At 44.9% G+C, this 24,796-nt stretch overlaps 3 protein-coding genes across 7 annotated transcripts in view; 1 reads left to right on the top strand and 2 right to left on the bottom strand.

Annotated features, from left to right (window-relative positions):
- Window positions 1–9,235, bottom strand: part of SUDS3 (SDS3 homolog, SIN3A corepressor complex component) — a 50,415-nt gene extending 41,180 nt beyond the window's left edge. The window contains exons 1-2 of one of the 3 annotated variants that reach the window (XM_031948695.1): window positions 9,123–9,235; window positions 198–267 (exon numbers count right to left, since the gene is read on the bottom strand). In XM_031948695.1, the coding sequence (XP_031804555.1) occupies window positions 198–267; window positions 9,123–9,141 (89 nt within the window). In that variant the 5' untranslated portion in view covers window positions 9,142–9,235. Of the gene's footprint in view, window positions 1–197; window positions 268–6,223; window positions 6,487–6,668; window positions 6,694–9,122 lie in introns of those variants that run through there. The other 2 variants (XM_031948696.1, XM_023497174.2) reach the window with 2 other exon arrangements.
- Window positions 9,236–11,757: 2,522 nt separating this feature from the next.
- LOC116420840 (MAGE-like protein 2) overlaps window positions 11,758–24,796 on the bottom strand; it is a 28,120-nt gene continuing 15,081 nt past the window's right edge. The window contains exon 2 of the mRNA XM_031948672.1: window positions 11,758–12,802. Coding sequence (XP_031804532.1) covers window positions 11,758–12,802 — 1,045 coding nt within the window. The remainder of the gene's footprint in view (window positions 12,803–24,796) is intronic.
- The window catches only part of TAOK3 (TAO kinase 3), a 223,019-nt gene continuing 221,106 nt past the window's right edge, over window positions 22,884–24,796 (top strand). For all 3 annotated transcript variants that reach the window (XM_031948691.1, XM_031948688.1, XM_031948690.1), the window contains exon 1: window positions 22,884–24,788. The gene's annotated coding sequence lies outside the window, so the exon portion shown is untranslated. The remainder of the gene's footprint in view (window positions 24,789–24,796) is intronic.

The raw sequence follows: 24,796 nt of genomic DNA, 5'->3' as shown, positions 1-24,796 counted from the left end.
GCTACTATTGGGCAAAGAAATAACCCTGTCTTTGAAAAGACTTTTTTTTTTTTTAATTCAAACATATTCTATCCAAACTAAATAGACTAAGTTGCTCAAATAAAGGCAAAATACAGGTTTCTAAAGCAGATTTTTGCCCATTTCAAACCACAGAAAAGAAATACCAAAACAATACTAAGAAGTTTTATACTACTCACTGTTCCTTCATTTCGACATAATCCTCCTCATCGTGCTTTGCCAGGTCAGTTTCACTAGCATCCTCAGTATCTGAAGGAAAGGCAGGAAGAAGAATTAGTTGGAACTAACAATAGCAAATAAAAATTTGGTGCACAAGAGTTATTTTTTGTAATTGTCTATAGAAAGCTATAGCACATAGAATGAAGTACACTTAAGACTCATATTTTATGAGCCTTTTGGGGCTTCTCTGAACCTCCTACCTGTAGAGTAGTGTAGTCTGTCTCTACCTGAAATGGCAACATGCAAAATAGGGATCAAAAGTATCTTCAAGAACAGAAGTGCACAGTACATACCTGCCACTTCTAGCAGAAGCAACAAAAGAATTAAGACCAGGAAAGGACTTTTAAATTGTTGGAGAGCAAGCAATCCAAAAAAACCTTCAGTCCTTTAGGGAACCTACGCCAGCACAGACAGTCTTATCTTACACATGCCTATTATGAGCCGGACAGAATCCACAACAGACATTCAAAAGCAAAACACCAGTAGTTCAGACTCACCCATAATCAATCAAAAAGCACTTAGTAAATGCTTATTATGTGTCAAGCTAGTGCTAGAAATACAAATACAAAGAAACAAACAATCCCTATTGACTTTATATAATTTATAATTCCTATAAATCTTTTCATACTCTGTAAAGGAATATGGGGCGGGGGAGAGGGGTTATTAGTTAGGGGAAAAGTAAAATTTCTTTACAATAAGTAAAATGGCCAAAATTTTCTATAATTTCACCACATTATTGCTGTTTGTCCAAACTTCAACTGTAAGATCTAAATCACTGCTCCCCCTCCTGGCCATTTAGATAAAATGTGTTTCATGTTCCAGTTAAGAGCAGACAGGAACCTGCCTTCCACAAAATTATGGTAATGATATGCTTGAGTGTTGGCCCAGAAGTAAAAGAAAGAGACGACAAACGTCCAAAGCAGTCCTACTATTGTCAATGAACAAATGTCCCTTTGGAAACCATCAAAGCCACATCTTCTGACAATCCAAATTCAGATAGATAAGCCTAAATTCTCTCCAAATTCAGGAACAGCAAAACTAATCAATAACACCAGTCAATTCAACTTTCCTACTCCATTTGTGTACACATACAAAGACACACACACAGCCACCTACTTCTAAGTCTCTTATAGGCCAGCTGCCAAGTCTCAGTAGTCCTGTGAAGCCCTTTCCTATAGAACCAGTTCAATTCCACTCATTTGGCCTAGTGCACTCAATACAGCCAGCTTCCTTCTCTACTACACCATACCCAGGTCCTCTAGAACCTGCCCATGCCTTGATACCTCCTATTTCCCTTCCTTTTGGGATCCTGCTAGCTTCTTTCTCTGGCTTTGCCACTGACTTTTCAGTCCTCTGATATCTTACTCTCCTCTACCCACTCTGCAATGCAATGACACTGGTCTCCACGAAGTCCCTCACACACAACACTCTGGGTCCAAACTCAAAGCATTTTCACTGGCTATTACCCAATGCCTGGAATGTCTTACCTCCTATCTCCACCTTGTACAGTCATTCTTAACCTTAGGGCCTTCCTCTGATTAATATATCATATGTTGTTTGCAAAGCCACCAATTAAACCAAGTTTTAGAGTGCAAGTTTGTTTTTTTGTGGCTGATTTTTTAAGGGGGAGGTAGAGATTAACAATTCCTGGCACATAAATGGAGCTTAATTTAATACTTGTTGATTGACCCATTCCCCCTCTAGGTTTCTCTGTCACTTCAAGTTTTGTTTCAATTAACAATCATCTAAAAATAAGGCAAGGTCCGCAGTCACAATCTAGTAAGACAAAACATGCACGTGGATCTAAGATTAATGTGGGTAAAATGCATAAAGGGAGATATCATCATGAAGAATTATGGAAAGCAGAAGACCCAACTAAAGAGGGATAGATAGGATTCCAAAAATAATGGCAAGGGTGATGGACTTAAAGAGTTGAAAGACCAATCAACAAGCATTTATTAAGCCTCCAAGTGCAGCTAGGTGCTAGGCCAGGCCATTCCACCAAATTGGAGCTAGGGCAGAACTTTAGACAATTAGAGTAAATCACTATCACAGGATTTAAAAACACAAGGGAGAGGACTCAAAAAACTTTTGGTTCAACTTCATTTTACAGGTTAGAAAATGAAGCCCTTCACAGTACAGTGACTTGTCCAAGCACACAACAGTTGCAAAAAATAGTCAAAACTGGGAACAGCTAGGTGATGCAGTGGATAGAGCACCAGCCCTGAAGTCAAGAAGACCTGAGTTCAAATTTGACCTCAGACACTTAACATGTCCTAGCTGTGTGACCCTGGGCAAATCACTTAACCCCAATTGCCTCAGAGGAAAAAAAAAAAGTCAAATTTTGGGTCTCTGCACACCCCCATAAATTAAAACAGGATTGGGCAAGCTTGGGCCACTTAGCTCAAGTTACAGCACATCATAAATTACTAGAGAAATGATACTCAAATAAGTCTACGTAGTTGAGTCCAGAGTCCTGGATATGTATCCATAAGACTTGGGTTCAAACCCCAACTGTATTAATCCTGGCTCTAAGGCTCTCCTTAGAAAGCCCAAAAAGCTACATGGCCATCTTGCCCCATGGTGCCCACTACGTGCTGGCCCCAGGCCTGACCCCAGCATCTCCTAGCCATATCCCCATCTCTTGCTCTGAGAACACTACCCAAGTCCACAATCTCTTCCTGGAAAAGGCATGACAAGCAGACCTCCTGCCAAGCTTGCACCATCCTAGTTACTTCCTCTCCTAGAAGCAGTGTGCACAGGAAAGAGCAATGCAACTTGGAATTAAAGGAAATGAGCTCAAATTCTACTCTACCACTACTTGGAACTAAGCTTAGCATTTCATCTCCAGACCAGTTTCATTTATAAAATAAGCCTATTAAGGGTCCCGACCAGTTTCATTTATAAAATAAGCCTATTAAGGGTCCCCTCCAGGTCTAGATCTAGATCCCCTCCAACCCCTACTCCCAGCCCCCATTCCTTTTTATGAATTGTTTCCCCTATCAGAATCTCCTAGGGTAAGGAGAGAGGTGGCCAGGTGGCACATTCCTTAGAGTGCCAAGCCTGACGTCTGAAACATCTTTATGAATTCAATGTGGCCTCAGACACTAGCTGGTGACCCTAAGCAAGTCACTTCACTCTGCGTGCCTCAGTTTCCTCATCTGTAAAATAAATTGGAGAAGGAAACAGCAAACCACACCAATCTCTCTGCCAAGAAAATACCTATGAGGTTACAAAGAGTTGGACAGACTGAACAACAAAGCCTGAACAGCCACAAAGATTTCTTTTAGTTCTAGGTCCAGGGAACAGTAGCAAATGACTCTGAAATGGCTCAGCCCTCCAGCAAATGGGGAAGGGAAAGGGAAGTCGTAAGAGAGGCAGATGAGGCCAAAAACTTGAAAGCAAAATTCCAATATGTATGTGTCACACTAGTATTGAGCCATACTAGAGGCAAAGCAGGATCTGAAGTCCAAATTCCAACTTTGCCACAGCTGTGTGGCCTTAAACAAGTCATTTAACCTGGGTTTCTGTTTCCACTTCTGTAAAGAGGAAGTTGGATTTATTATTTCTGAGGTCACTAAGTACCACAGTATTCTAGTCTCCAAGATCTAAGGATTGCTAGTCCCTTCCCCAGGAATCTCGGAATTAGAAAGACCCTCAGAGATTACTAAATACAACCCATACCTGAATAAAAATTCACTTAATATCATAGCCAACAAAGAGACCCCCAAAGCTTCTTCAAGACAGCCAAATCCTGGATTCCAGATCCTGCAGGCTAGAGAAGAGGAAGCTATTCCATTCTTGATACTCTCTCATTAGGAGATTCTTTAAAAGCCCAGTTTGCCTCTTTGCAGGTTCTGCGAATAGCTCCAGACTTCTGCCTTCTGTGGCCAATAACAGTTATTTGCACTTATTGCTTTAAAGCAACCGTTTAAAATAAAAAGAGAAAAGCTTTCAGATTTACAAAGCATTTTACATTTATTTTCTCATTTGAGAAAACACTCTAAGGGTCATGTGATTATTATGCAAATTTTACAGAGGCTAGTGAGGTAGGCAGAGGCAGATTCTTGTCCAGGATCATATAGCCAACTGAGTGTCAAAGATAGAATTGAATTCAGATCCTGCCTTCAATTTCCTAGGCTCTAGCCACAGTGTCACCCAGAAGAAATCCAATTCCACTTCCAAGCGAAGTGGTGAAAGCCCTTCAAGTATTTTAAAAGCCAAATTATTCAACTATTTATTATACATCTTCCCACTAGGCAAGATTCTGGGGAATCTTTGAGTTTTGCAAAGGACCTGTGCAGAGTACCCCAGTGGGGGACTTCCCCTTACACAAAGGAATACACAACTGCAGAGAGTCTCCTGCCTCAAGCACTTAAAAGGTGAGCTGAGAGGGCAGAGCCCCACCCAGATTGCTTCTACAACTAAGGTTAAAGGAGGTGCCTTAAAGCAGGGCTTCTTAAACTTTTTCACTCTCAACCTCTTCCCACCTGTGAAATTTTTATGTGACATTGGGCATATATGTATATAAATAGGTATATAAAAAAAGACACTGATGACAAATGGTAATTTCAAAACCTACAAGAGGGCTCAAATCAGTTTAAGAAGCTAGGTCTTAAGGCATAGAGAAAGTAAGTGACCAGCCCAGAGTCACACAGAGTAAACCATCACTAGAATCCTGATTCCCTATTTCACCCACCCTCTTCAGTCACACCAATAGGTCTAGATATTGGTGCCTTCCCATCCACCTCATAGTAACAATAATGATAGCTAACATTTATACAGCACCTACTACGGGTAAGGAACTTTACAAATATATAGTCCTCACCACAACCTTAGGAGGTAGGTGCTATTATTATAATCACCTCTGCTTTTATTCAATCATTTTCAGTGTCCCTTGTCCCATTTGTTTTGGGTTTTTTTTGGATTTTTTTTAATTTTATTTATTATTATTATTTACAAAACACTGGTTTGCCATCTCCTCCAGCTCATTTTACAATCAGAGGGGACTTGACTTGCCCAGGGTCACATGGCTAGGAAATGCCAACTTTGAATTCAGCTCTTCCTTACTCCAGGCCCAGCATCTATCCACTGAGCCACGCAGCTTTTGTTTATTTTTCATATTTAAGTGTTTCCCGTGGTTTTTAATTTTTACTTTAGTGACACAAATGCCCCTGTGCTGAAAAAGCTTATATTTTTACACATTCCTCATCACCCCGGAACCAGGTTCACAGGAAGAACTTTAATAAATGATTGTGAATGGCTGAGTATACGAGGGAAACACTGTAACTCGTCATGTATACAAAGTAAATACTTTCCTTCAGGACCTAATTTATGGCGGGCAGAAATTAACAAAGTAAATACAAAATAATTGGGAGACACTAGTAACTGGTGGGGGAAGGGCCCCGAGTCGCATCTCCCCCCTCCCCCACCCCGTTTCAACTCCCTTTTGTTGGGTGTTCTCGCCCATTAGAATGTAAGCTCCCGGAGGGCAGACAGTCTTTGTTTTGCTTTTATTAGGATTCCTAAAGCTGGGGTCTCGGAGCCAGTCGGGAGAACAGTGAGCGTTCAATAAATGCTTGTGGACGGACGTAGAAAGTAGCTTTTAGAGAGAAACGGATTAAAAACTAGCGACCATAAAAGGCTCCGTGGAAAAGATAGGTCTCATTTTCCCGAACTGTAAAAAGGGGCGAGTTGGGGCGTCCCTTCTCGCTTTCACCCGGCCTCGGGCTCTTGGCACCCAGGATTAAATCTGAAGAACTCCCTCCCCTCCCCAAAGAACTCGGACCAAACCAGAAACACAAAGTTTTGTCGAGGCTACTTCCCTCCCGCCCTCGGACCCCACTTGGACAACGGCTGCTCAGCCGGCGGCGAGGAGAGCGCGCTGCAGGCGTGGGGGCCGGCGCGGGCAAAGGCGCCGAGGCTGGACGCCCGGCTTTCGCGGCCGCTCTCGCTCGCTCCCCTCCCCCGGCCCGGCAGGCGGCACCTTCGTCGGACTCGCGGCCGCGGCAGCTCCGCTCGTCGTCCTCGGCGCTCTCCAACTCCTCCTCCTCCTCCGGGTAGTACTCCGGGGCGGGTGGCGCTCCGGCCGGGGCCGGGACCAGCAGCCCGGCCGCGCTCATACCGCCGCAGCCCGGGCCCCGGGGCTGTGGGAGGTGTCGGCCTCGGGCTCAGGGGCGCGGAGGGAGCCCAGGGAGCAGCGGCTTCGGCCGCCTCAGCCGCCGCCTCAGCCGCCGCCGCCGCCGCCGCCGCCGCTTTCAAGCTCCGCCCCCGGCGCTCGCGCTCGGCAACGGGGGCCTCGCGCGGCTGCTTCCGGGTCATGGGCTGTCCGACGTACGCCTGATTCCCTCCGGCCTCTACCCTCTCTCACATTCCCCCTCCCCCATTCTAGAAAAGCTGCAACTGCCGAGCTCGAAGCCGCGGTCCCTTACCCGAGCTCATGACGCCTCTCGCACCCAGCAGCGCCGCGTCCGCGCGGACGACTCCCGCAGCCCCGGGGGTGGGGACTCATGAATATGCATTAGCAGGCGAAGCGGTGCCCCGCGGAGCTGTCAGGACCCCGCTCCTCCTCCTTCTCCCCGCCCCTGCCTGGCCGTCCCTCCTTTGAGCTCTGGGACGATCTTTCCTGAGCCGCCGCGAGGCGGCGCCGGAGCCCGCGCTGCGAGTCACGGTCAAGATCACGGCCTAGGCCTTCGCCCCGGCGGCTCCAAGTTCAAGTTCACCCGGGCGGGAAGTGGGGAGGAGCAGATTAGAGGAAAAGGGCTCCGAGGACGCCTGCGGAGCTAGTCTCTCGGACCGCCGGCGGGCTTCGGAAGTGGCCGCGCGCTAGCCTCCGGCCAGACCCTTCTTTGCCGTCTGGAAAATGGGCTCGCCAATTCCGAAGCATCCTCCTAACCCAGTGCTACAATACACAAATGCAATGCTTGGGATTATAATAGAGCCGAAGAACCCGGGCTCTAATAAGATCGCTGCCAGGCCGGAACGCCCAGAGAGGCTGGCGAAGGATCGCAGCGACCCTAAGTGGTCGGGCAAGCCAAGGCCCCCCGGGAACCGGCGCCTGCCCTCGGGAAGCTGCAGTTCTGCGTTGGGCAGCGGGGCCGGTCAAATAGTCAAGTGAACGGAGCAGATACCGCGTGGTAGCGCGCGTGCGGGGGCTACCCCCGGATCCCATACGGGGTTATGGGGCACAGCGGAGGCTGCCATATAACCTCAAGCACTTGCCAGCTCAGTCACTCCGGGCCGGTCAGTAACTGACTCAAGCTTTCCCTTCTGTAAAATGGGGACAACAATGGCACTTCCCAGTGGATCCAGTGACAGAAATGTAGAATGCTTAGCCAAGCGCCTGCCACATAGTAAGCAAAATACAAATTCTAGCCATTCTGTCGTTATCAACGTCGTTATTATTATGGGAAGGGGAAGGTGCCCAAACAAGCATGGCCTCGTGAAGGAGCGGTCATTTGTGACTTCAAAGAGGACAGGCTAGTTGTAAGAGGCTGCAGTAGGTACCGAGGGGGATAAGTCAGTTACTGTCCCCCTTAGTAACTGACATTTATGTGCCACTTTAAGGTTTACAATGCAGTTGACTATCTCCCAGCAGCCCCACAACAACCTGGAGAAGCAGATCCTCCCAGTTTACAGTCTCTATTTTATATCCGTTTCAAACCCCACTTTTGAAAACCAAAACTGAAGACTAGATGAGGCTCCATTAGATTGTGATTCCTTGAGAGTAGGGATGTTGGGGGGAGGAGCTTATTTTGTATTCCCAGGACTCGGCACAGTCCCAGGTATAAAACAGGAGTTTAATAAATGCTTCTGGACTTGACTGACCAGACCAGAGTTAGATAGTAAGAGGCAGAGCCTGGGGGGACTGACTCTCACTTCAAAGCACCATAGGCCTCCATCCCCCCTGGACCCTCCCAGCTGAGGCATCCTAAGTTCTATGGCCCCACCCAGCGCTCGATTCTGAGTCACAGAATCAGAAAATTAAAAGTCTTTGCTTCCCATTTAACTGTTTTAAATATCAGGAATTTATTAAAGGGCAAACAACAGATAAATATCAAGGCTTTATTAACAACCCAATTCAAACATTCAAAAACCTTCTACCTTCAAGGGTACAGGGGGCAAAGGGGGGAGGAGGGAACAAAAAGACTAGGTAGGGATTTTTCTAGGCCATTTTTACCAGTAACCAAAAAAGGAGAGAGGGGGAGAAGAGCCCTAGGAAGCACAGTGGTTAGAGAACCATACCATGACCCTAGGCAAGTCACTTTACTCTGTTGACCTGTTTCCCATTTGTAAAATGAGCTGGAAAAGGAAATGGCAAACCTCAACTGTATCTTTGCCAAGAAAATCTGCAAATGGGGAGGTCACAAAAATCAGAAACGACTGAACTTCAAACTCACTGATCCCTGTCAATCAGGGTTAACTGGGAGACCTTGTTGCACTTATTAGAACAAATTAATGTAGGTATTTTCCTTAGAAAGTAAGGTTATACCTTAAAGCTTAAATATGCACATGGATTCATCTTGATTCCTTATTTTACTTATGATCTAATGCAGAGCTGGGTGAAGCAAATATTTGCTACTTCTTTTATTAAGTGGCCTGGCAGGGGGCCTCAGATAATCCAGTCCCAACCTTTCATAGGACAGATAAGGAAACTGCAGCCTATGACAAAAGCTAAGTGGCTTAGCCCAAGGTCAAGGCAAAGTTGTAACAAAATGACACGCAATTTATTATGAACATATCTTCACAGATGTTTGTACCAACTTTACTTTTTAAAAGGGGAAGGAGGAGCTAATTTGAGAGGGAAAAATGAAACAGTAACTAGTAAAGACAGGGATAGAACCCAGGGATTCTGAATTCCTAACCATGCCCCTCTCCATACTAACCCACTTGGCCTTTCAACATGCAGAACTTTTCTTCCAATTCCCTTTGTTTTGAGATTGCAGTTTCTTGTCTTGTTCCAATTTAAACTCGAATCCTTTTTGATAGTGTCACCATGGATGTGTCTGCCCAGAAAATATAGTCAAGCATAATCTTGTCCACAATTGGATGGCTCTTAAGTAATATTCTAATGCTATAGGCTTTTTCGAGGAATTTCTTAAATTGTAACAATGCCACTAAATCAATCTTAGGGTTCACCACCCCAATTTTCTATTTTTAAATTTGAGATTCTGAAATTGGCTTAGGGACTTGAGGGAGAGGAAGAGAGAGGGGAGGAAGGAAGGGGGAGAGAGAGAGAGAGAGAAAGGGAGGGAAGGAGAGAGAGAGGGAGGGGGGGGGTATATCCTATTAGCAACTAAATTCCTCATCAAGTACTTTCATTTTATCATAAACAACTCACACCTCCCCCAAAATGGATTTTCCCAAAGTCTATGCTCCACACAATCTTTGATGTAATATCTCAAGAAATCACTAAAAGCTCTTTTTTTCATAATTTCACCCAAAACACTACTCAACCTCTCTGCTTGAATAGGGCAACTTCTCTCTCTTTAAAAACCAATTTCTTTTTTTTTTTTTCTTTCTTTCTTTCTTTTTTTTTATTTAATAGCCTTTTATTTACAGGTTATATGCATGGGTAACTTTACAGCATTAACAATTCAAACCTCTTGTTCCAATTTTCACCCTCTTACCCACCCCCTCCCCAGATGGCAGGTAATGGATTAAAAACAATTTCAATGAAAGTTTTGCTACCACTGGCTTCTATCTAGAACACATCTATAGCTCAAATAAAAACTTTGATTTAAAGGGGAAGAAAATAAGATTTTAAAGTAGTTGCAGAATGTTTTAAATGCCTATATATATATATATATATATATATATATATATATATATACACACACACACACACATACATACATATATATTTTTTTTTCCTAAAGCCAAACGTGAAAAGCATATGGCATCTTTAAAAAAAAAGGATCTCAATAGAAAAATCTGATTTGGGAGATTAAATGATATTTTAAAAGGCTTTCAAGAGTGGAATTTGGGCGAAAAGATTAAAAATGCTCCAAGTGGTAAGGTGTCCAAGCTTGCTGCAATATTATAACTTGAGGATGGAGATTGCTATTTTTTTTTTTTTTAGGATACTGCCTCAAAGGCAACCTGCTTAAAAAAAAAGGCACATCTAATATCTAGGAAATGGGTAGGATGGATCAGTTCTAAAGAATCAACCCAGAATAAAGTATAATATAGCTTGGTTCAAGATGGGACGCCCTGGGGTTGTCCATTATAGAACTTTCTTAAAAGAAAGGGATAGGACCTTGGGGGTGGAGGAAGAAGAGAAGAGGGAAAGGGGAACAGAAAGGAGGAGAAAGGAGAGCAGAGGAAAGGAGGAAAAGAGGAAAGAGGTAGGAAAATGGGGCGAGAACTTTCGAATACAAACTCCGGGGGTGGGGGGGATTGGTTACAACAACAAAACTTTAACCGTAAACGTTTATTTGAAAAAACAATTTTTAAAACACAGAAAAGAACCTTTCCCACCCGAACGCTCCCTCCCTCTATAGTATAAACTTACAACAACTTACCATACATAAATACAAACCTATATAAAAAGCCAGGGAATGGGAGGGAAAAAAGAGGGAAAAAAAGAAAAAAAAAGAAAAGAGGAAGGGGAAGAAAAGCAAAAGAGAGGAGGGGGAGAGAGAGAAAAGGAGGAAGAGAGGAGGGGGAGAGGAGAGGAAAAGAAGGAGGAGGGGGAAAGGAGAAGGGAAAGAGGGGGAAAAAGGGGAGAGAAAAACGAGGGAGAGAGAAGAGGAGGAAAAAGGAGGAAAAAAGGGGAGGGGGGAAGAAGGGAAAAGGGGAGGGAGAGGGAAAAGAAGGAGGGGAGAGAGAGAAAGGGGAGGGAGGAGAAACAAGGGAAGGGAAAGGGGGAGGGAGAGAGGAAAACGGGGGGAGAGGGGGAGGGAAAGAGAAAGGGGAAGGGGAAGGGAAGGGCCCGAGGGAAAAAGGAAACCCAGGGGAGGGAAGGGGGGAAGAAGAGAAGGGGAGGAGGAAAGGCAAAGAGGAAAGGGGGGGGGAAGGGGAAGGGAGGGAAGGCGGGAAAGGGGAAGGGAAAGGAGGGAAGGGGGCCCGGGAAAGGGGAGGGAGGGAAGGGGGAGGGGGGAAAGGGGGAAGAAGGGGCCCGGGAAAAGGAACCCAAAAGGGAAAAGGAGGGGAAAAAAGGGAAAGGAGAAAAGGAAAGAGGAGGGGAGGAGAGCAGGGGAGGAAAGGGAGAGGGAGGAGGCAGGGGGGGAGGAAGGGGGGGGGGGGGGAAAGGGAAAAGGGGGGAGAGAAGGAGAAAGGGAGGGAGGGGGAAAGGAGGGAGGAGGAGGAAGGGGGGGGGGAGGAGGGAGGAGAGAGGGGAGGGAGGGGGACCGGGAAAGGGCAAGAAAAGGGAAAGGGAGGCCACCTCCGCCCAGGGACTATTCCCACGCACCCCTCACCGGGAAACCAAAGGGCCCGCCCCAAGGGGGGGCTAACCCCTGGGGGCACACCAAAACCCCCGGGGCGGGCCCCGGGGAAAACCGGGAATTCTCCTGAACCCTAGGGGAGAAAGGAGGGCCCCAAGGGCTGGCAGGAAGGCCCAAAGGGCGGAAAGGCCCCTAGGGGCCCCAGCAGCCAAAACCGGGAGGCGGCAGGAAGGCCCCGGGAGGGGCCGGGGACAGAACCCTGGGGGCCAGGGGGACCCCGAGAGGGGGGCCAGCCGGACCCCGGAGAGGGGCCGTACACCGGGGACCCCCGGAGAGGGGCCGGGACAGCCAGGGACCCCCGAGAGGGGCTGTGACAGGAAGGGACCCCCGAGAGGGGCTGTGACAGCCAGAGACCCCGGAGAGGGGCTGTGACAGCCAGGAGACCCCGGAGAGGGGCTGTGACAGAAGGACCCTGAGAGGGGCTGTGACAGCAGAGACCCGGAGAGGGGCCAGGACAGCCAGAGACCCCGGAGAGGGGCTGTGACAGGCCAGAGGACCCTGAGAGGGCTGTGGACAGCCAGAGACCCCGGGAGGCTGTGACAGGAAGGACCCAGGTACAGCCCGAGGAGGGCTGGACAGGAAGGACCCCCGAGAGGGGCTGTGACAGGAAGGGACCCCCGAGAGGGGCTGTGACAGCCAGAGACTCCAGAGAGGGGCTGTGACAGCCAGAGACCCCGGAGAGAGACTGTGACAGGAAGGGACCCCTGAGAGGGGCTGTGACAGCCAGAGACCCCGGAGAGGGGCTGTGACAGCCAGAGACCCCGGGGAGAGGCTGTGACAGGAAGGGACCCCCGAGAGGGGCTGTGACAGCCAGAGACCCCGGAGAGGGGCTGTGACAGGAAGGGACCCCCGAGAGGGGCTGTGACAGCCAGAGACCCCGGAGAGGGGCTGTGACAGGAAGGGACCCCGGAGAGGGGCTGTGACAGCCAGAGACCCCGGGAGAGGCCAGTGACAGGAAGGACCCCGAGAGGGGCGTGACAGCCAGAGACCCCGGAGAGGGGCTGTGACAGGAAGGGACCCCCGAGAGGGGCTGTGACAGCCAGAGACCCCGGAGAGGGGCTGTGACAGGAAGGGACCCCCGAGAGGGGCTGTGACAGTCCCGAGACCCCGGAGAGAGGCTGTGACAGGAAGGGACCCCCAAGAGGGGCTATGACAGTCCCGAGACCCCGGGAAGAGACTGTGACAGCCAGGGACTCCAGAGAGGGGCTGTGACAGCCAGAGACCCCAGAGAGGGGCTGCAATAGGGAGGGAACCCCCGAGAGGGGCTGTGACAGCCAGAGACCCTGGAGAGGGCCTGTGACACTATGGGATCCCCAATATTTCAGGAGATTCTAGATAGGGACTGACAAATGGAGATCCCCCTCCAACCGAGGGCTGTGATATGAAGGGTCGCCAGAGAGGGACAGGAACTTGGAGAGATTCGTAAGAAGGGCAGGGCAACAATGTTACCCCCAACAGGGTCTGCTACTTAAAGAGACTCTCGCTAGGAACTATGACAGTCTAAGATCGGAGATGGGGCTGTGACATGAAGGGTCCCTGCAAAGGGACAAGGCTAGGCTGAGCCCCTGAGAGACACCAGGAGCCTCTTAGAGGGGTTCTGTGACAAGAGAGGACCCTGGAGAATAACATGTATAATGAAAGACACCCTCCCAGAGAGGCTGTGACAGGCAAACCTTTCCCCTCAAGAGGAGCTGGTACGAGAAAACCTCAGAGGGTCTGGGACAGGATGCAGACACCCCCAATCAGAGATCCTAGGCCTGACAAGACCCCCTAAGAGATGGATCGGAGCAGATCCTGGAGGTAGCCTGTCACAACCAGAGATCTTCCCCCTCTTAGGGACTAAGACCAAAGCCCTTGAGTAAGGCTGGGATAAACTGAGACCCTTAGTATGGGCTCTGGGATTTCTGAAAGACTAACAAGAAAAGACCCTAAGAATGTCTGTACCTGGGTGAGCCCCCCAGAGGGTCTGGGATGCTTGAGACTCCCACAGAAGGATGTGACAGTGGCAGAAGCAGGGACTGGACACCATAGGAATGAGCAAGGACAGTGAAAGAGCTGAGGAAAGAAGTCCCGAAGTGGTTGGGATGGTGGAGTCTCCCAGAAGAGTCTGGGACAGCCTGAGAACTCTGGGAAGAGCTAAGACAGGAAGAGATCTGTCAGAGGTAGAGAGGACTGGAGACCTAGGGGACTAGACTCCCAGAAAGACTAGGACAGTAGAACTCCTCCCCCTCCCCCTCCCAGGGGGTGTGAAAGGGCGAGACTCTCGGAAGGACTGTTAACTGTCTTCAAACAAGCTAGACAGCTATATGTTAATAGACTGATACTACCCCCTCCCCCCAGGGGCTGAGACCTCTCAGAGGAGCTGGAATAAACTGAGATCAATGTAAACACCCCAGGAAGTCAGAATGCTTAGGACTAGAATAGCTGGAAAGGGATGGCCATGGGGGATCTGAGAGAAGACTCCCTCCCGGGACAGTTTGGTGGGGATCTGGGCAAGGAAGCCCCTCCCCCAATTCAGGGCTGTGTCTGTGTGTCCAGGCCCTGGGAGAGGGTTTAAGGGCAGGAGATCCTCAAGGAACTCTTAAAAACAATCAAGGACTGTACTCAAAGTGGGAAAAAAAGTGATAGAATGTCTGAGAGGAAGAGGCTGATGGGAGTCTGCAGAAGGACCCCAGTAAGAGGAGCTATTTTTATTAGAATGATGGGACAGAGCTAAGCAGGGAACGAGAGAGGAGATTTGGAGAGATTGAGACTTGATATGGGGGTCTGAGAGGAGATTTAAAGGAAAGAGACCTTCCAAAAGCACTGAATATGGAAGGTGAGAAGAAGTCCCTCAGGACTGGTGGCAAGTGATTTAAGGACTTTGGAACCTAAAGAGGTATAAAACAAGAAGTCTGAGACAAAGAGACCCTAGAAAAGGACTGAGAGTCAGGAAGTCTGAGTCAAAGGACCCCAGAGAGGGGCTGTGGTAGCAGTGCTAGTATCCCAGAAAGGGAGTTACTCAAGTTGAAAAAGGGGAGAATATGCTCTCCCTCTAGCCATAAGCCAGAGGAAAGTCTGCAAGGAAGAGACCCCAAGAGAGGGACTGTGGCTCCTAGGGCTTGGAGGGAAAGGCCCCTCAGAAACAAATTGGGACAGCAGCTTTTATGGAAGAAACTCCAGACATTTTTTTTTTTTTAGGTGGAAGATAAAGTTTCTAATAACTGGTCTCTGGGAAGATGGGTCCTGCTAGGATGGGGGGGGGGGGCATAAGAAAGGGGATATACTTGGAAAGAAGAGGTAGAAGAAGCAACCAGTTTTCCCTCCGTTTTCCCCAATGAATCTGAGGAATAGGGGAGCCCAGGAAGAGACTGCTTGTGAAGCCAAAGTTTAGACCATTCTAGGAAGGGACTATCAACAGATATTGAAGAGGGCAAACTCTAGAGAGACTAAGAAAGCAGACTTTACCTCAGAATACCAGAGCTGAAATGTGACAGAAGAGACTCAAAAAAGGGGACCTCCTCAAGAAGGATTTGAGAGCAAGGTTGAAAGACTAAATATCCAGAAAAGATCTATGACTGACTGAAAGGGTTGAGATGAGGGGAAGGGGAAGGTTCTTGGAGGTGAGAAACTTCAGATGGTAGATCTGTAAAGGGACACAAAAAGAGGGACCCATCTGTCAGGGATGAGAGGGGCCAAGCCATATCAGAGAGCATCTGTAAAGGCAGAATTTACAGAGAGAGAGTAGCCCAGAGGGCTGTGACTGTGGGTGTGATAAAAGGAGAATTGGGAAAGCAGCTTGATGCTATGGGGCTGAAGGGACAAATGGGATCCCATGATGACAGGGTCTAAGGTGACTGCCACAGGGAAGGAATGGGAAGATGGGTCTTAGTTTAGAGGAATAAAAGACGGACTAGGACATGGTGTCTGAGGTGAGAATGTCTTCAGAAAATGGCAGGGACTGCTTTTTTCAGAATGGAGACCCCAGAGAGGGGCTTGAGCCTCATAGGGAGGGTGCTTGATCTACCAGGATCACTGTGTGATAGAGCTTCTGAGGGGAGAAGATCTGACCATAAGTCTGACATCAGAGAGAGAATTGCAGTGTCCCAAGTGAGGAGACCCTGAAGAGGAGATAGGAAGGTAGAATGAGTTAAAGGGGATTTCAGGGAGTCCCTGAAGATGAGACTGCAGAGAGAGGCAAGGAAAGTTAATGCTAAAATGTCAACCCAGGGAGGGCCTGATAATAGAATCTGAGCTGATAATGATCCTGGATGGAATAGAGACTGGGAGTTCTTGGGGGAAATTCTTTCGAAGGAACCAAAATTAAAAGGTCTGAGGGGAAGGCTCTCCCAGAAGATACTGAGATTGGGGCAGCTAAATGGCTTAAAAAATCAGACTTGAAAGAACAAAGGAAGAACAAAATTCCAAGTTCTCTGTGGAATCTGGGAGACCTATTCTACAAAATGGGCATGGCAATAGCACCTACCTCCTGGGGTTGTTGTGTCTCCAATGGGATTATGGATGGCAGGGACTTTGCAAATTTTAAAAGCCCAATGAATATGTGTGGACACCTGGGGGAAGGGAGCATTTCGAGGATGAATTTTGAAGAAAGCTTGGGCTGAGATTTAAGAGCCACTCCGGAAGAGGGTGAGAAGGTTGTACCTGAAAGGTAGTGACTTCCAATAATGCCTTAGCACTTCTAGGACTTAAATCATGATTACCTAGCCGTTTCTAAATCCTTTCTTTTTGTCATCTCATTTGATTCTCACTCCCACTTTAAGGGAAGGGGTATTTTTCAGATGAAAGAATTGAGATGAAAAAATTATAAGTGATTTGCCCCATGTCATAGCTTATAAGTATCCGAGGTAGCTCCAAGTTCCTTGCACAGTTCAGATATCCTTCAACAGAATAAAAAATACTGATGGTATATGTTTATTTGAGGGAGAAGTTCATGAACCCACAGGATGCACAAGGGGATAAAGGATTGAGGCCTATGCTAAAAGGGGGGGAGGGAAATTAAAAAAAAAAAAAAAAGCCACCATGAAAAGAGCATGTCAGCAGGATCTGTATCTTGAGGGCCTTTGATACTGGGGAGAGGCAGTGACAGCCATATGCAAGCAGGTAGGGACAGAAGGTAGAGGACCCAAGCATATCCAGAATCAATATTTTTAAACAGGTTGCTGGGGACCTGGAAATTAGGCCATCTATGTTGGAAACCAGGGATTCTGCATTTTTTGTGTGTTTCATGAACTCCCTTGGCTGCCTAATTATCCCTTCCCTAGAATAAAATGCATAGGATTATCAAGGAAGCCAATTACATTGAAACAAAATCATAAGGATATTTTAAAAGATTCTTGAACCCTGGGTTAGTGTCCTGTTTGTTTGGAGAGGGGGAGGGAGGGCTGAATTCTCCCCACCCCATCCCCAATGGAGAAACTAACTGTAGAGATTTAAGATTGGTTAGCTTTGTTTTTATTGTTTTAGAAATAGGTCTGCTCAGCTATCTACTGAGATGGTACTAAGGCCTCCTTTGAGTCTTTCTTCAGCTTGGAAGAATGACTTGAATGTTGTGGGAAGCTTGGAAAGCTTATTCTTGACCTTGAGGCTTTACCTGAATATGGAAGGGCATAAAGGGCTTCCAGAATTTCCAAATGAAGCTAAAATTGAGCTCAGACTAAGTTGGAACTGTTGTTTGCTCCATTTCTGTAAACTCATTTATCCATATCTTTGTATCTCCAACACCTAGCACGGGAGTCTGACACTTAGAGGTACTTAATGTTGGTTTATTGATTGATTGAATGATCTGTAAAGTGGAAGTGATTCCCTTTGCCCTAGCTCCAGGGATTATTATAAGGAACCCAAAGGCTATAGAAACATGAACCATATATGAGTTTAGAAACTCCTTTCAGATTTACAGATTAAAAGGTGTCGGGCTGCAGTAGACAGATTTAAATGTGACTTGACAATATTTAGAAAATTGACCTTCCAACTCTTGCGAACTGGAGATATTTTTAATTCCCTTTGAGCTTCCAAATAAGAGTTATCAGGCTGCTGAACTAGCAGCACTTTCCAATTAGATTTCTCCTTCTCTGAGCCATGGGGGCTTGATCTGTAGGCAAAATTCCAGGCTAAGTTGAGGAAGGAGATAAGCAAGCCTTTTAAAACCAGTCCTGGTGGGAGGTGGGTGAGTATCTCTTAAAAATGCTGAGACAAACAATGTAGGAACCCCACCTCTTCCCCAAGGTGGGGATGGAGGTGGGGGGGAGCAGCCTCCCACTTTGATGGATGTTAAGATTAAGCTAATGACCAGGCTTGTTATGCTTTGTGCCGGGGATATGTTAATATTGCCCTGACTCCCAGTTAAGTGCTGCTTTTGAATGCACGTGTGTTCTGACAGTTTGGGCTATTACAATTGTTTCCTACTTCTTTTGAGTAACTGCTTAGTGTTTTCCTGACCCCCCCTAGTTCTCTGTTTCCCTTTTGGAAAGATTGACTGATAAACAGTAGCTTTGGATGCATTGTGGGGTGAGGGAGGAGAAGGAGAGAGTCATCTAATTTCACTTCAAAATTTCCTTGACTCTCTCTTCTAGGTTGTAATTGTGTTCTTTTTGTGGGACTTTTGTTGCCCAAGTAGTCATGGAGAGCTTTGGATAATAGGAAAAAGGAATGTTGTGCTCTTTGCCATGGACAGAATGGAGGGGGTGGATGGAGGAACTGCAGATTGAAATTCATGATAAAAGTGACTGACCCCGGTTTTCTGGGATGGGGAAAAGAATTAGACAAGCACTCCCCATGTACCTGATACTGAACATTCTATGTGGCTTCTGAAACCCCCAAATCCTATGTGAGTCATAACCTCCATTCTCACTGAGAATTTTCTCCCCAACTGTTAAAAAGAGATGGGGGTGTGAGGAAGGGAAGAAGCAAAAAGGAGGGGAAATGATTTACTACAATTCCTTTAAGATACAATTAGTAGGAACATCTTTTATATTCAACCTCCCTTTCCAAAACCCTCTATGGAATTAAATCCAGCTTTAAGAAAAAACAAAGTGAGAAAAGTCAAGAGATGATTTCTAGGGCTATGATTTCTTGTTTTCTTTCTGCTAAATACGTGAAAGTGGTCAGTGGAAGGACTAGAAATATCAATGCTAATAATTGGCCAAAGGAATAGAAATGTGGAAAGCAAAATTGGTCAAAAGACCATTCCCTATCCTCCTCTGGTGATTTCTGCCTGATTTCAACGGTCATATTTTGAGAGGCAAAAATGTTACCTTTGTTTTCTTGTAAGAGTATAGAATGCTCCAGTATTCCCATGTGTAGTTACTGAATTAGTCATTTCAATAGCATTCCTATATAATATTTATCTAAAGAAGAAGAGGAGTTTCCTTGTTAATGCATTTTTTGATGATTGAAAATCTCCAAGCGTCAATGCAAGAAAGTTAGGTTTGTTTTCTATTTGTTTCACCAATCAAGGTTATTGGGCAAGAAACCACCAAGATGTTTTAGTTTAAAATTATTCTCTATTATGCAGACAAAATCAATGGCTCCTTACTGACAATTGAAGTAACTATAGGTCCTAACAGTTGAGAACTCTTAATGAAGGTGTCTGGATTCCAGCCATCTACTAAGCATTAATAGGAGCCAAGTATAGTACAATAAATTATTTTATGCTATCTATACACTGAAGCCATATGCCTTCCAAAAGGTGTTGTCATCTATCAGACAAAAGGCACATCAGATTTGGTTTAATGTATAAGCACACTTGAAAATAACAAGTTCTCATTCCTGTCAGTATATGAATACTTATCTTATAATGCTGTAGATCAAAACCATTACTATTTTTTATTTTTGTGAAAATATTATAGCTAAAAGTTCTTTTCTATGGAATTCCTTTTAGTGTTCTTTTTTCTTTTTTTAATGTCTTAGATGTCTTCTTAGAATACAGAAGACTTTTTGGTTTTAAATACATTTGTGTTACTTTCATTTTCAAATTACCTATATTTCCAATTGTATCTTTCTCCCTTCACTATCCCAGAGGGCCACATGTTATGATAAAAAATAAAAGAAGAAAATAAAATGAATTCTGCAAAACTAACCAACACCTTGAAAAACTCAACACTAAATGTTGTTTCACAACCATAGGGTGAAAAAAAAATTTTTTTTAATTTTCAGTTTAAGTCCAAGTAATTGGGTAGATATTTTTGAGTATGTTGTGATGCTTATTAAAACCATGCTTCAAGAGTGTAGTTTGTGATTGTCTCAGTTTGTTGCTGCTTTTTAGGGAGTCTTATTCAATTCAATATCAAGTCAAGTAGAAGGAACCCCATCTCATAAAGTTTTGAGCCTTTGTCTTGAAAGTCATTTAAATTATATCTTCATCCAGACTCTAAGCATGTCATCCCATTATCAAGTCCCTCAAAGCATGTGTAGTGCACTGGGGAAATGGAGATGTTCATGCTAACGGAACAACATTCCAGCTTTGTGTTGCAATAGGTGCTCGGGTATCTGTGTTCAACCTCCACTGCACTGATTTGTTCTTACCTCTACATTCCTGTGATAGTGACCTTGGGACCTCAAAGACTGTGCCAAGAGAATCACAAGCTTTGGCAGGCAGGCCCTACCAAACAGGAAAGGGTGATTATGGGCAAGGTGATGAGCTGGCCGGGCTCTGAGAACTTATCACTTCTTGGTTGGCTACCAAGTGATGAATACTTTTAGCCAGCAGCATATGGAGATGGTGGAAAGGTTGCAGTTGTTTTGGGGGAGGAAGGGAATGGCCACCCACACTGATGAAATCACAGATGTGTGGATGATTCAGATCAGAAAATAACAACATGGCACTTTAAAGTTCATGAAGAACCTTACAAATATTATCTCATTTGATCCTCACAATAACCCTGGAAGTGAATGGTTATTATTATTTGTCTTACAGATGAGTAAATTGAGGTAAACTGAGATTGAGTGACTTGCCCAAGGTCACACAACAAAAATACCTGAGGCCAAATTTGCACTTAGATCTTTCTGACTGTAGACCCAGTGCTCTATCCATTGTGGGGGGGGGGGGGCGGGGGGTGTTCCCCCCCCCAGTTACCCAAAAGATCAATCATAACCCAATAGCTCCTTCTTCACTCATTTCATTTCAGCACGAGTTTATTAAGCTTCAATCACATATCACGGATATAGATGCAGTATATATGTGCATATACATAGATATATAGACAACATATAGATATATGACAACAAATATAAATACTGACAGGCAATGGGAATAAGAATGTATATACATACCCATATGTGTATATGTAGGTATATATGTATGCACATGTAAAGTAGAATAAATGAACAGAGCATTATCAACAATGGGTCTCAAAACAGGCATCTTTCCCTTAAGCTGAACCTTGAAAGAATACAGGACTTCTCAGAAGCAGAAATGTGGAAAGGATGGTTCTCAGGCATAGGATGTCTATGCAAAAGAATAAAGATGGGAACTGAGTCCAAGCCAACATCAATTAAGCCAGTACATCCACAATGTATGTGATAGACAGGTAGCAGCCAATTAGCAAGCTTCTGTTAAATACTTACTGTGAGCTTATTTGTTGTCTTGGAAGTGGGGGTGGGCTGGACTGCAGGGTGGGGGTGGGCTGGACTGCAGGGTGGGGGTGGAGATAAACCCAATTTCAGGCTCCCTTAGGAAAAATAGCATCAAGGATTAGGAGATTACAGTCTCTGGTAGATAAATATTAAATGCCCAGTAATATGCATTTATTTGCAAGTAAGTTAACCAGCATTAGGGGTATAAGTTTGTGACAATAATGAAATCATGCTTCCTAGTCTCAAACTTGCAAAATATAATATTTTATTATGTAAAATGAAGACACTAGTCCAAGTAAGTGTTCTTGACCTGGAGTTTGTTGACTTGAAAAAATGTTCTATGTATGACTGGTTTCCCTTGTTGTCCTATAAATCTTTTATTTTATGGATTCAAAATAATTTCTTCTGGCAAAAGAATCCATAGGCTTCCCCTCTGGGAGAAGATGTTTAATAAATGGAGTAGTGTTCCATTCGGGGCATTGCTTTTTAGGAAGGTCATTGGCAAGCTCTGGGGCTTCCAAAGGAAAACTTTCAGGACTGAGAAGGATCTCATATACTTGCCAGGAAGAGAAGTTGAAGAAACAGGGAGAAAGAACCTGGAGAAAGACGTTTCAGGGGAAATATCATCCCTTGATAGCTAAGAGCTTCTAGAATATGGAAGGCTGTTGTGTATACCATTCCTGTTCCTATCAGCCTGAAAAGGTTAAGATCGTTTTTTTAAACTATAATGCAAACCGTAGATTTAAAGCTAGAAGGGACTCTATGGGTCATTTAAGCTGATCCTCTCATTTTACAACTGAGACCCAAAGAGGGGAAATAGCTTACCCAGGCCCCCCAGGGAGTCGGTGCCAGAGCTGGGAGTTTAGGGCTTCTGACTCCCAGTGGGGCACTCTTGCCAATGCCTACTACCCTTTCTCCTCTCCCCCCTGCACATGTGAAACTCTATCTTTTCACCTACTGTCAGCTGCTTTGCTCCAGTTTAAGGATAGAGTGAACCTTCTTTCTTTGCTTGTGTTCTTGAGTCCATTCTCTCCCAGATCCCTAGGAATGAAGTCCATTTAGTGTTGTCTCCTTCTACCCTGGGAGGTCCAATCCTATCTCCCCACATCTCCCTCCTCACCTCTCTGCTTTTCATCTTCTTCCATTCTATTGACTCCTTCCCTGCTACTTCGTTACACTTTCTCTCTCTCACTCTCTCTCTCTCTCTCTCTCTCTCTCTCTCTCTCTCTCTCTCTCTCTCTTTTCCCCTGAGGCAATTGGGGTTAAGTGACTTGCCCATGGTGGCCTAGCTAGGAAGTGTTACATATCTGAGGGTCAGATTTGAACTCAGATCCTCCTGACTTCAGGGCTGGTGGTCCATCCACTACACCACCTAGCTGCCCTTTCCCTGCTACTTCTTAACTTGTCTAGGGGCTAGTTCTGGAGTTCTTAATATTCTGATCTCTGGACCCCTTTGGCAATCTGGTGAAGCCTAGGGATCCTTTTTCAGAAAAAAATATTTTTAAATCCAAAAACCAAAATATTTATGGGACTACAAAGCAAACCAAAGACATATAGTGACGTTTTTTAAGTCAACAATCTACTTCCTTGGACCAGTCTCTTCATTTAAATAATAAAATATCATATTTTGCATTTGTGAGGCTAAGGAAGGTGATTTCATTATTGTCAAAGACTTGTTTGTACCCCTAATCCTGGTTAACCCACTTGTAATAAGTGCATTTATTGAGCACCAGGAAAATCTTAAAGAGAAAGTTAAATACCAACTTGTCTCAAGGCCTGCAAGAAGAACTTTCTGATTCTAGATAGGGTTATGGGGGAAGGATCATTCCTTATAGATGACTTTCATTGTCTTATATAACATATAAGGGAGGGCTTCCTGCCCCCATCGATTTCATTGCTGTTTCTGAGGAAGATCGAGACAAGACTACAAGTCTAGACTATGGCTTAGTGGACTTTTGGTTTCATAATAATAAGGAATCTTTCCAAGCACATATTTGGCAAGATGTATGGTTTCGGTCCTTCATTTTAATAACCTGGATTTAGATTGGAAATATCATCGGAATATCTAAAATGTGCATGGGTTCACCCAAGATATTTGCCACTCATGGAGAATACCCAAGTAGGGTCCAAATGAAAAAGGAATTCCTTTTGGATACTGAGGTCTTCCAGTTGTTCCGGTTTGTAGATGTCTTTATGAGCTTTGTACTGCCAAACCTCCTAATTAAGCTCCAAAGGCTACAAATAGAATACTAGATCTCGAAGAACCAAACTTGAAAGTCACCCAACATACAATACTTACATACTTACTCTGGGTGGGTGCAAGTAGGCTGTTGCATGTTGTTGTCATTGGTGTTACCCATAATAATAATCATAATAACTAGCATTTTAATAGTGCTTTAAGGTTTGCAAAGAACTTTACAAAGAGGATGTCATTTTTCAATCTTGAGGGATAGGTGCTATCATTATCCCTGTTCCACAGAAAGGAAATCAAATCAAACAAAGATTAAATTTTGAATTCATCCTTTTGATTCATTCTAGCTCTCTATCCACTGTAGAAGCCCCTACAGATGATACGCTGCCACTTAATGTTAAGAAACTTAAACAAAAACCTCCACTTATGGGAGGATAGTATCTAAATTGTTACTCAGAATAACTTAATATGGCTTTAGATTTAATCTAAAGGTACAGAATGTGTTTGTGGCTTGCACAGTTCTGTAATCTTCACTTTAAACCTGAGGATTCTATGCTGAGATCTAGATTCTGTTTTAGATTGGGTCCCCACTGGAATTGTAGGTGGCAGAAATCTCCCACATTGTACTTTTTGTATTGCTCAGAATCCTAATTATCAGTGCATACTTTGAAAGAGATCAATTTTATTTCCTTTCCCTGTTAATATGGGAAGGAATAGCTTTTCATTTGAATATCCATGTGGAACTCCTCTCATTAAACATGTGGATGTTATAATTCTCGAATAATGAGAATAACTTGAATTTGTGAGAATTCTTGACCATAGATAACAGCAATCAAAGCAGAATACTTGATTTAATTAAACTTTTTTTTTTAAAGTGATGGGGATTAGGACTATGATTTCATGTTTATGTAAAACTCTGTCCATGTATATAAATTAGCCAGAATTCTATGGCATAGGAAAGTTACCTCTTCCCTGCCATTCCCAGTTAGTATGCATCAGACACAGAATTTGATTGAACCTCTCTCATCTTGACCCCAGCCCAGTCCTGTGAACACTGTCACATTACTTCTGTATTATGTCATGATGATAATCATTATTATGACTAAATAAGTATAATACATATCATATCAACGCATCAGAGAGCTGCAGAACAAAGTGTTATGTGATGTCAGGAAAGGACCTGAGCAAAGCATGAATTTGGATAGGCTTTCCAGAGGAGACAGCATTTCAACTGGACTACAAATGATGGATGGAAGGGATTTAACATGCGATTTGGGAGAGAGAGAACCAGTACCTTTAGTCACCTAAAGTTTAGGGGCAGTTAACACATCAAATGGACAATGGTATTTAT

This window comes from Sarcophilus harrisii, chromosome 1, assembly GCF_902635505.1.
Source record: "Sarcophilus harrisii chromosome 1, mSarHar1.11, whole genome shotgun sequence".
NCBI lineage: Eukaryota > Metazoa > Chordata > Mammalia > Dasyuromorphia > Dasyuridae > Sarcophilus > Sarcophilus harrisii.
The sequence above is the reverse complement of the archived record's forward strand: the minus strand, read 5'-3'. Positions and strand labels throughout refer to the sequence as shown.